Source organism: Ranitomeya variabilis, chromosome 4, assembly GCF_051348905.1.
Source record: "Ranitomeya variabilis isolate aRanVar5 chromosome 4, aRanVar5.hap1, whole genome shotgun sequence".
NCBI lineage: Eukaryota > Metazoa > Chordata > Amphibia > Anura > Dendrobatidae > Ranitomeya > Ranitomeya variabilis.
The window spans coordinates 533,630,855-533,641,662 of NC_135235.1; the positions used below are offsets into that span (position 1 = coordinate 533,630,855).

At 40.8% G+C, this 10,808-nt stretch overlaps 1 protein-coding gene across 2 annotated transcripts in view; it reads right to left on the bottom strand.

Moving 5' to 3' along the window:
* Window positions 1-10,525, bottom strand: part of LOC143765577 (uncharacterized) — a 70,684-nt gene extending 60,159 nt beyond the window's left edge. The window contains exons 1-8 of one of the 2 annotated variants that reach the window (XM_077252411.1): window positions 10,290-10,525; window positions 7,345-7,961; window positions 2,679-2,754; window positions 2,345-2,424; window positions 1,914-1,967; window positions 1,558-1,704; window positions 1,028-1,474; window positions 692-799 (exon numbers count right to left, since the gene is read on the bottom strand). In XM_077252411.1, the coding sequence (XP_077108526.1) occupies window positions 692-799; window positions 1,028-1,474; window positions 1,558-1,704; window positions 1,914-1,967; window positions 2,345-2,424; window positions 2,679-2,754; window positions 7,345-7,961; window positions 10,290-10,437 (1,677 nt within the window). In that variant the 5' untranslated portion in view covers window positions 10,438-10,525. Of the gene's footprint in view, window positions 1-691; window positions 800-1,027; window positions 1,475-1,557; window positions 1,705-1,913; window positions 1,968-2,344; window positions 2,425-2,678; window positions 2,755-7,344; window positions 7,968-10,289 lie in introns of both variants that reach the window. The other variant, XM_077252410.1, reaches the window with a different exon arrangement.
* Window positions 10,526-10,808: the final 283 nt, after the last annotated feature.

A 10,808-nucleotide genomic window follows, 5' to 3' on the forward strand; every position in this document is an offset into this window, starting at 1 on the left:
TGTATAATTCGAAACCCGTTGACTAATAAAACAATTGTCTATGAAATCCGATCTTTTCATCGTCATCTAACAGCAGCGTAGGTTAACCCATTTCTTTCCAGTTTCTCTTGATTTCTCCTTGTGGGTCTGCAGTAGCCTAAGCTTTATCAGTGGTTGTGTGCACACAAACCCAACTGGGTGAGCACAATTGTGCATGTCTATCCCAGTTTTTACCCATGTAAGACCCCATTGCTCTTTTTGTCATTTACTCACTATTTAGGGTATGTGAGTCCAAAGCACTGCATTCTATGATACAAGCACAGTGGATGGGACTTATAGAAATCCCATGCCCACTATGCTTCTATTTGACGCTGCGTAAACTCACCCGTGGAATTACGAGCCATAGGATGTAAGTTTCTGTTGCAGGGACGCTAGTCTCCGCAACAGAAATTTCCACAATAGAATGAACTGGATGCAGTAAATCCACATTGTTCAGTGAACACATATGGATTTACCTGCGTGAATAGAATGCAGCATTTTAGATGCAGCAAAAATATGATCTGTCCAAAACTATGCTATTTCCTGATTGTGGGCACATAGTCTTACTGATGACCATATAATTTTTTAAGTAGCAGTCCAGCATATGGCACTTGAGAAGGTCAGGATTGGTCAAAATGTGGGGTGATATGATAATTGTAAAAGAGATATTTACTTTACAGCATGAACCTCCAGAAGGCCCAGGCAGGCCTGGATCTCCCTTTTCACCTTGCGGTCCTCTAACTCCTGGAAGACCAAGTGCCCCGATGTCTCCTTTATCACCCTGTTGTATTAATGAGAAAAATAATTTTCATGAAGAAGTACAACATTTATAACAGAAGAAATTAGGCTAAATAAATGATCAAGATACTTCTTTTTTTCACGAATGGCACAATTTCAGCTCCGAAGTGCAAAGAATTTAGACAAATTTAAAAAATCTGACTTGAAATTAGTCAGTTGCTCAGTGAAAAATGAATGTAAACTTTCATTTTACACAATACGACTGTACTACCTTTGACCCAGGTGGTCCTTGAAGTCCAGGGATACCATCTTTACCTGGAAGTCCTGGCAAACCTTGAGGGCCATCTGCACCTGGCATTCCTATTGGCCCTGGTAGACCAGGACTGCCTTCTGTTCCTGATAGTCCTTGTAGACCTTGAGTTCCCTGGGGGCCTTGTGGACCCTGGGGGCCTTCTGGTCCTCGTAATCCTACTGGTCCTTGTTGGCCTTCAAAACCTTGAGGACCTGGCTGGCCTGGAAATCCTCTTGACCCAGGGATACCCTCAGGTCCTTGGTCTCCTCTTAACCCTGGTGACCCTGGTGATCCTGGTAGACCTGGAGATCCTGGAAGCCCAGGTATGCCAGGTGGACCTTCAGGCCCTTGTGGTCCAGAGAATCCCTGGGGACCTGAAAGTCCAGGAAAGCCCTGGGGTCCTGGAGGACCTCTGAGTGTAGGAGTCTGCAATAATAAAAATATGAACATTAGAAGGCAATTGTGTTCTATTATAGTATAGTATTGACTTACATTCACCAAACATTTACCTCTTCTTCAGGGACATCACTAAAGATTCTTTCCGCACCAGGGTGCCCTGGAATTCCTGGGGGACCTTGTGGTCCTGGTAGTCCAACTGGACCAATGCGTCCTGGGCTACCTGGAAGTCCTGTGAGTCCGGGATCTCCCCTGTCACCCTAATAAATGCAAATCCTTAGTTTTAGAAAATTCTGTTACAATCTGTTTTTAAGTAATTTAAAGTAATACCATAAAGTAAGTATACTGTCCATAGATTATTGTAGTAATATATGAATATAGTTCACTTTTAGTTAGGCAGTAACCCAAATGTTGGCCTTTATGTTCTAAATTTGTTTCATCCTTAATTATCATCCAATACATGACTGACCTTTGGTCCCTGGGGTCCTGGTAACATAGGACAAACACACTGAGAAAAGTTGCCCTAAAGAAAGAAAGAAAACATTTTAAAATAATATCGACTAATAGATAATATGGTATTTACCAGTGGATAGACAAGCCCTTAACTTTCAATCCCCAAAGTTAAACATGACTGTCCAATGTACAATCCTATAAGTCTTTTCCTCCTAGTATTATGCATGTTATATCTCAATATCTATATTTATATTTGTTTGCACAGTTGTTAATCATCATTATCAGCCACTCTGTTACAGCATCCAGCTGGCTGTAGAAATATTAAAATTGTGCCCAAAAATCACATTGCTACGCAAGGTGGCCACTTCCTATTTCTCTAATGTTGGCTCCATTATGTACCATATAACAGCATCAATTTTGTAGAAACATTCAGACACATTATATTACGTTTTGTGGACTTGTCTGAGACTCAGGTTTTCCAAGCATTCCCTCAATCAGTGTTGGGTCTTCGTGCTGGTTAAGTGAACCTGGATAGATATTAAAGAACAGATCCTGTAGACAGTGCAGTTTTACTGATTTTAGGAATATAAAAGACAAAGACAATATAAAAAAATGGGAAGCAGATAAGAAACAGAAAAGAGCCGTACAAATAGATTAAATATACCACTGGGATAAAAAAGCACTATGACAAAAAGTCATATTCCAATATCCTCAAACCTAAAGAAAACCATTATATGATATTTTTGTTAGATTTAAGTTGTATGATTTATTTTTCTCTTACCCATGTCCCTTCTGTCTGTCCTGAATACTTCTGGGTTAGATGGTAGCAATAGTGTTTTTTTCTCTTCAATGTTAACCTGCATAAAATAGGATATTATATTATTTCAGTTCATTAGTTGCTTCTTATTATTAATTTTTTATATACATGGACCTCCTGTCTCCCATCCAAACTTCCAAAATTCTGTGTGCCTGCAGCTGCCACTAGGCAGATCTTATGGTTCCTCTATGACACTGTGAAGGGAATCAGGAGTTTTGAAAATCTGTATGAGATAGAAAAAACAGCGCACATGACTCCCTTTAAAATATATAGTACAGTTTCTTGTACCATAAGTGCTGTACCCTAGCCTTACTGCAGTGACTAGTGGGAAGAGACAGAGGAGGATATTTACTTCGTATTAAACTTCCCTGGGTTAACTCAACCGACTTTTATAAAATTACAAAAGGAGTGAAAAGTTGCAAATTTATGCCAAATTTAGAGAACTCCAAACTGACCTTTTTACACCAAAAAACGGAGTTAACCCCTACAGGACTAGGCCAATTTCCTTTTTTGCATTTTCATTTTTTTTCTCTCCTACTTCCAAGAGCCATAACTTTTTTTTTCTGTCCACATAAACGTATGTGAGCTTGTTTTTTTGGGACTAGTTGTACTTCTGAATGGCACCATTCACTTTACCACATAGTATACTGGAAAACGGCAAACAACTTCCAAGTGGTGAGAAATTGTGAAAAAAACGGTGAACATTTTAAGGTAAAAATGACCTTGCAATATCATTCTGCTCATCAGTATGATTGACAGTGGCATTTAACAGGTTAACAATCGTGGGCAGCGAAAATCGCCACCTGCAATTGTTAGAGTAACACACAGCCATTACCTTCCAAGTATGGGGAGGCCATACACCTGCTTCTGACTTGTGGAAGTTCGGGTTCGTCTGGTTCAACCAAAATTTAGTCCAAAGTTTGGTTCTGGTACCAGAACTCTACCCGAACTTTAACCAAAACCTGAACCCCATAGAAGACAATGATGGCCGGACTTTGATGTTGTAAATTGGTTGTAGTAAGGGCCAGGGGGCTGCCAAACAAACACTAAAATGAATTTCTAGGAGAAGTTTGTGTTGGGAGTTCAGCACCAGGCACTAGGTGATCAGTGCGAACCCCAAACTTTACAGTCCAGGGTCGCTTATCCCTATTCTCAAACTCATCCAGTAGCTATAAGTGTGACATAATGAAATTTCGACTATAAAGATGTAACATACCAAGGGAAACACGTGATGTGACATAACTATATAGGCGTTAGTTTTAAAACTTCAGAACAAGGTAAGTGAGAGGCAAAGGACCAGTGAGGAATTTTGAGAGGAAGCATCAGGTTGGAAGGATATTTATAACTAGATGGTGGCCCGATTCTAACGCATCGGGTATTCTAGAATATGTATGTAGTAGTTTATTTATGAAGTAAACGTGAGTGAACTACGTGGCACTGTGACTGACAGAACTTGTCCAGTAAACTTGAGTGAACTACGTGGCACTGTGACTGACAGAATTTGTTCAGTAAACGTGAGTGAACTATGTGGCACTGTGACTGACAGAACTTGTTCAGTAAGCGTGACTTAACTACGTGGCACCGTCACTGACAGAACTTGTTCAGTAAACGTGAGTGAGCTATGTGGCACTGTGACTGACAGAACTTGTCCAGTAAATGTGACTGAACTACACTCACTGGCCACTTTATTAGGTACACCTGTCCAACTTCTTGTTAACACTTAATTTCTAATCAGCCAATCACATGGCGGCAACTCAGTGCATTTAGGCATGTAGACATGGTCAAGACAATCTCCTGCAGTTCAAACCGAGCATCAGTATGGGGAAGAAAGGTGATTTGAGTGCCTTTGAACGTGGCATGGTTGTTGGTGCCTGAAGGGCTGGTCTGAGTATTTCAGAAACTGCTGATCTACTGGGATTTTCACGCACAACCATCTCTAGGGTTTACAGAGAATGGTCCGAAAAAGAAAAAAAATCCAGTGAGCGGCAGTTCTGTGGGCGGAAATGCCTTGTTGATGCCAGAGGTCAGAGGAGAATGGGCAGACTGGTTCGAGCTGATAGAAAGGCAACAGTGACTCAAATCGCCACCCGTTACAACCAAGGTAGGCCTAAGAGCATCTCTGAACGCACAGTGCGTCGAACTTTGAGGCAGATGGGCTACAGCAGCAGAAGACCACACCGGGTACCACTCCTTTCAGCTAAGAACAGGAAACTGAGGCTACAATTTGTACAAGCTCATCGAAATTGGACAGTAGAAGATTGGAAAACGTTGCTTGGTCTGATGAGTCTCGATTTCTGCTGCGACTTTCGGATGGTAGGGGCAGAATTTGGCGTAAACACGATGAAAGCATGGATCCATCCTGCCTTGTATGGAGCATCTTTGGGATGTGCAGCCGACAAATCTGCGGCAACTGTGTGATGCCATCATGTCAATATGGACCAAAATCTCTGAGGAATGCTTCCAGCACCTTGTTGAATCTATGCCACGAAGAATTGAGGCAGTTCTGAAGGCAAAAGGGGGTCCAACCCGTTACTAGCATGGTGTACCTAATAAAGTGGCCGGTGAGTGTACATCACACTGTGACTGACAGAACTTGTCCAGTAAACTTGAGTGAACTACGTGGCACTGTGACTGACAGAATTTGTTCAGTAACCGTGAGTGAACTATGTGGTACTGTGACTGACAGAACTTGTCCAGTAACCGTGAGTGAACTACGTGACACTGTGACTGACAGAATTTGTTCAGTAAACGTGAGTGAGCTATGTGGCACTGTGACTGACAGAACTTGTCCAGTAAATGTGACTGAACTACATCACACTGTGACTGACAGAACTTGTTCAGTACATGTGAGTGAACTACGTTGCGCTGTGAGTGGGGGTTAAATTCCGCGCCAATATCACTGATTGGTCGCGGCCAGCTGTCGTGACCAATCAGAGACGCGGGATTTCCATTACAGACAAACAGACAGAATTAAACGATTATATAGTAGATGTTGGTCAAAATACTTTTAAATTAAATCAAAGCACATAGAAAAAGAAAATAATAAATGTAAGCGTACTTGTCATTTTGACAGGGTAATAACATGGTCTTGCTGCCTATTCCCACACAAGGGGTTTAAATTGCTTTTAGAGCATATATGAGTCTGATATGTCCAGTCTAATAATTAAGTAGTTCTTCTTAATTGGTATTCCGACAGCACAATAGGTGCTAAAGCTTCCTTCCCCTCACTTCTAAGCATGCATCGCTTGTGCCATTGTCTAATTACGTGCCTGCCCTGAACTGAAGGCTCATCTCTCTTTCATGATGCTGTTTAGTTTTGCAGACAGGAGAGCAGGAGCAGAAACCACAGCTTCCTGCAATATATCACAATGTCTTTGCAATGAAAGATATTTTGGGTAGTAACATACTTTGACATTATGTTCAGATTAGAAAACACTGATTGAAGCAACAGTGACCATTTCAAATAAAATATTGACATTAATGGCCGGTCTTTAGAATCATCTTAAAATTTACCAACAAAATGCAAATATGATTGTGTTCTCCATCTTTGAAACCAGTTTTGTAAAAAATGTAGCACAAATGACATTGCAGGAGGGTTCAGTGTCCTGCTATGACATGCACAGGATTGTGCTACTATAACTGTATAACAAAGGAATGTGAATCTAAAGCAGTATACAAGGAGTGGGTTGCTGCCTTATCTTTAAGACTTTGCTCCTTGTTCATTCTGGTAATAATGTCTGAGATTAGTATGACTGCAAAAATGTCTCCATTAAGGCTGGGTTTATTTATTAGACATGTAGAGTCATACAGTTCTTCAGAAAATAAATCCATTAAAAATGTATCTTTCAAGGAAAAAATTTTCACAAGTTGTTTGTTATTTAATACTGTACAAATCAGTAAAAAGTGGCTGAAGCAATGGTTTAAAAACATTGTCTCCACTGCTTTGCTGAGATATGGAATTTGGAATGAAAATAGTGTCATAAAAAGGAATGTAAAGCAAACGTCCACAGAGCAGATCAAAAACAGGCATTTTCAGAGTAATCTGGTGAGACTTGATGTGTCTCACTCCCATAACTTTCTGTAATATCGGTGCCATGAGAGATGGAGAGCTGCAGGATGGGAGCACAAGAGGAGTGAAGATCATAAAGGCATATCTTCATTCTTTTTACTCCGCAATACCTATAGTAGGCCTAGAGTGCTGAATGGGACAAATGCTGCTCACAGAATGATCTTCACTGCTCACATACCTCTCCTCTCCTCCTATCCCGACATTGTAATGACAAGAAGTGATGAAAGTAAGGGTTTCTCAGTGTGGTCAAGTGAGACACATCATGTTTCACCAGATCATGCTGAAAAATGGCTGTTTTGGACCTTTTCTGTGGCATTTGCTTTTTTCTCCTCTATGTGGCTGCCTTCTTATGATTGGGGAGAGTCATAGAGGTGAAAAAAAAACAAATAACCCCAGAGAAGAATCTCTGTTACCACCCCGTTGGTTGAAGTAAAATTTGTATACTGTGCACCCTAAAGTTCAAAAGCCCATATCTCAGCAAAACAATGGAAAAAGAAACGTGTTTCAATCAACACTTATTTTATGTCACTTTATTTTGCTTTGAGAAAAAAAGCCTGTTACCTTCCTCATCATTTTGCTATCAACATTATCTATAGTAGATGGTATAGGAGGTGTTGTTTCTTTCTTAGTGGTGAGATGAGTAGTCTGCTCCTCAGCCTCAAGTTCTCGTGGGCTTTTAGTAGTGAGATGTGTAGTCTGCTCCTCAGCCTCTAGTTCTTGTGGGCTTATAGTGGTGAGATGTGTAGCCTGATTCTCAGTCTCCATTTCTGGTGGGTTTCCAGTATGAGCATGGTGCTCTTGCTGCACTCTTCCATTCATATCAGATATATTTGTGGAAAAAGCTGGAGGTTCTGGTTTATCATCTTCATCTATGATTGGAGATCTAGTTGAAAGATTGAAGCTTTTTGTGTCATCATCTTCCTCTTCTGTATTTACAGAATTTTTGATGTCCTGTATTGTCTCCTTAAAAATTTTGAGGTCATCGTGCCCATCTTCATTCTCCCGCTTGCTTGTAGATATCTGTGATTCTTCAGTTGTTCTTTTCAAAGCTGAAGTTTGTTGTTTAATGGTTGTAGTCTTTCTGACTTCTTCATGAGGTTCTTCACCATTAAAGTTCCCTAATTGAGAAGTCATTTCGATGTCATCCTCCCAGTCATCCTCGTCCTCTGGATCTGTGTCTAGAAATATTATATAAAAGCATAACAGTTAAAGGAACAAGATCTGCCACTTAAATTTAAATGCCAAAGTCAGTAGGTCCACAACATATAAGATTGAAAAACTGCCACACACATGAACATTAGCTTCAGCCACAAATGCATGTTTTTTCAGTGGGTATATGCATGCTCTGTGTATTTTTACACAGTGCCTTATTTCTGCGGGAACAAACAAATTGGATGTTGTGATTGAACATAACCATTCTTCCCCCTCCCAGTTCATGTATCGGTGAAGCATTTCACATTAAAAATTTAATTTGGTTCAGCAAAAAAATGGCAGGTTCATTTGACATTTAGTTAATCTGTATAGTCACCTTAACCCCTTCATGACCCTAGCTTTTTTTCGGTTTTGCGTTTTCGTTTTCTGCTCCCCTCCTTCCCAAAGCCACAACTTTTTATTTTTCCGTCAATATGGCCATGTGAGGGCTTATTTTATTGCGGGACAAGTTCTACTTTTGAACGACATCATTGGTTTTAGCATGTCGTGTATTAGAAAACAGGAAAAAAATTCCAAGTGCGGTGAAATTGCAAAAAAAGTTCAATCCCACACTTGTTTTTTCTTGTCATGTCTAGGGTCTTGTTTATCTAAGTGGTAAAAAAAAATTCCAAACTTTGCTAAAAAAACAAAAACAAATTGCGCAATTTTCCGATACCTGTAGCGTCTTCATTTTTCGTGATCTCGGGTCGGATGGGGGCTTATTTTTTGCGTGCTGAGCTGATGTTTTTATTGATACAATTTTGGTGCAGATATGTTCTTTTAATCGCCCATTATTGCATTTTAATGCAATGTCACAGCAACCAAAAAAAAGTAATTCTGGCGGTTTTAATTTTTTTCTTGCTATGCCGTTTAGTGATCAGGTTAATCCTTTTTTTTTATTGATAGATCGGGCGATTCTGAATGCGGTGATTCGAAATATGTGTAGGTTTGATTCTTTTTTATTGTTTTATTTTGAATGGGGCGAAAGGGGGGTGATTTAAACTTTCATATTTTTTTATTTTTTTCATAACTTTTTTTTTACTTTTGCCATGCTTCAATAGCCTCCATGGGAGGCTAGAAGCTGGCACAACTCGATTGGCTCTGCTACATATAGCATCCTATGCTATATACATAGGAACGAAGCATAGATCGCTCCTATGTAGCTGAATTACTGCATTGCTATGAGCGCCGACCACAGGGTGGCCCCTCACAGCAAGCCGGCATCAACAACCATAGAGGTCTTCAATAGCCCTCTGATTGTCATGCCGACGCCACGCTGACCCCCAATCACATGATGGGGTCAGTGATGTGCTCATTTCCGGCCCGATGGTCGAAAGCGGTAGTTAAATGCCGCTGTCATCGTTTGACAGCGGCACTTAACTAGTTAATAGCGATGGGTGAATCGCTATTCCACCCGCCGCTATTGCGGGCACACGTCAGCTGTTCAAAACAGCTGACTTGTCCCGGCTTTGATGGGGGCTCACCACCGGAGCCCACATCAAAGCGGGAGTTCTGACCTCGGACGAACTATGCTGTCCGAGGTCAGAAAGGGGTTAAAGGGTACTTGCCCACGATCTGGAATAGCAGCATTTTGGTTGCAACTCACCTGTGCTGCTTCCAAAACGCTGCGTTCTATGATACAAGCACAGTGGATGGGATATATAGAAATCCCATGTCCACTGTGCTTCTATTTCACGCTGCATAAACTCACCTGCGGATCAGGTTTACGAGCCGTGGCGTGTCAATTGCTGTTTTAGAGACTAACGTCTTCGCAACATAAATTTCCGCAATAGAATGTATTGGATGAGGTAAATCCACATTACACTGCGTCCAAAGCGCTGCTATTTCCTGATTATGGGCACATATACGCAAAGTAGTGGAATCCCCCTATTAATGAGCCCAGGGAGGTGAAATGGTCTGGTCTCTAGCCAGACCATTAACTTTAATGAGCACTATGGAATGCTCTAGTTCTATGTGGGCTACAAATGAATCAGTCATTTACTGTTCTATTACCCAACAGATTACAGCTGAGTGAGGCGAGTCTCAACACCAGCCTATCGTCAAAGTAGACAACCCCTTTTATCCTTTTACTTAAGTTTTGTGTCAACTCAAGCTCTGTCTTCTAAAGAATTACAGATGAAAATGTTTGGATGATAGAACTTGTTGCAACAGGTGTACAAAAATGGTTAACTCGACATAATCTGGATCTCATAATTAATAATGAGAAAGTCATACTTCTCATTTACTAAGTTCACATCTATGGAGCTCCCACGGAAGTCAGTAATACATACAGCTGTCGTGTTCCCATTCCGTACCTGTTTCCTCTGGAATGTTACGTACAGTTGTGGTTGCTTCCTTGGCTCTGTTGCCACCAAATATTATCCACTGTGCCAGTGCTGGTACTACTGGTCCTTCCAGTATAAAAATCAGTAGCAGAACAGTCCTGTAGCCAGGTCCTGCCATTGCAGGAAAGGCTGATTTTCAAGCAGTCCTATGGTTGATAGACTTCTTTCTCGTCTCAGTGCAACATGACTGTCTCAATAACCTTTGGCACTTGGTGCTCTTATCTTTTTCTAGACTATAGGAGCACACACCCTGAGATCACCCTCCATCAGATAAGGTCATAGGATGCAAAAGAAGCCCTTTCCCCAGTTACACTTACCTGTTTTTAGTTATTGCAGATTTGCATGAACCCATGGAATTACAAAAATGTTAGTTTCAGCAAGTTTATACAGTTATTCTATATATTTTACATATCAGATCCTCATGTTGCTGAAGATCTCTTCTTGGTGTCATAAATTGGATCCTTCATTGTTTACCTTTAGTGTGGTGCT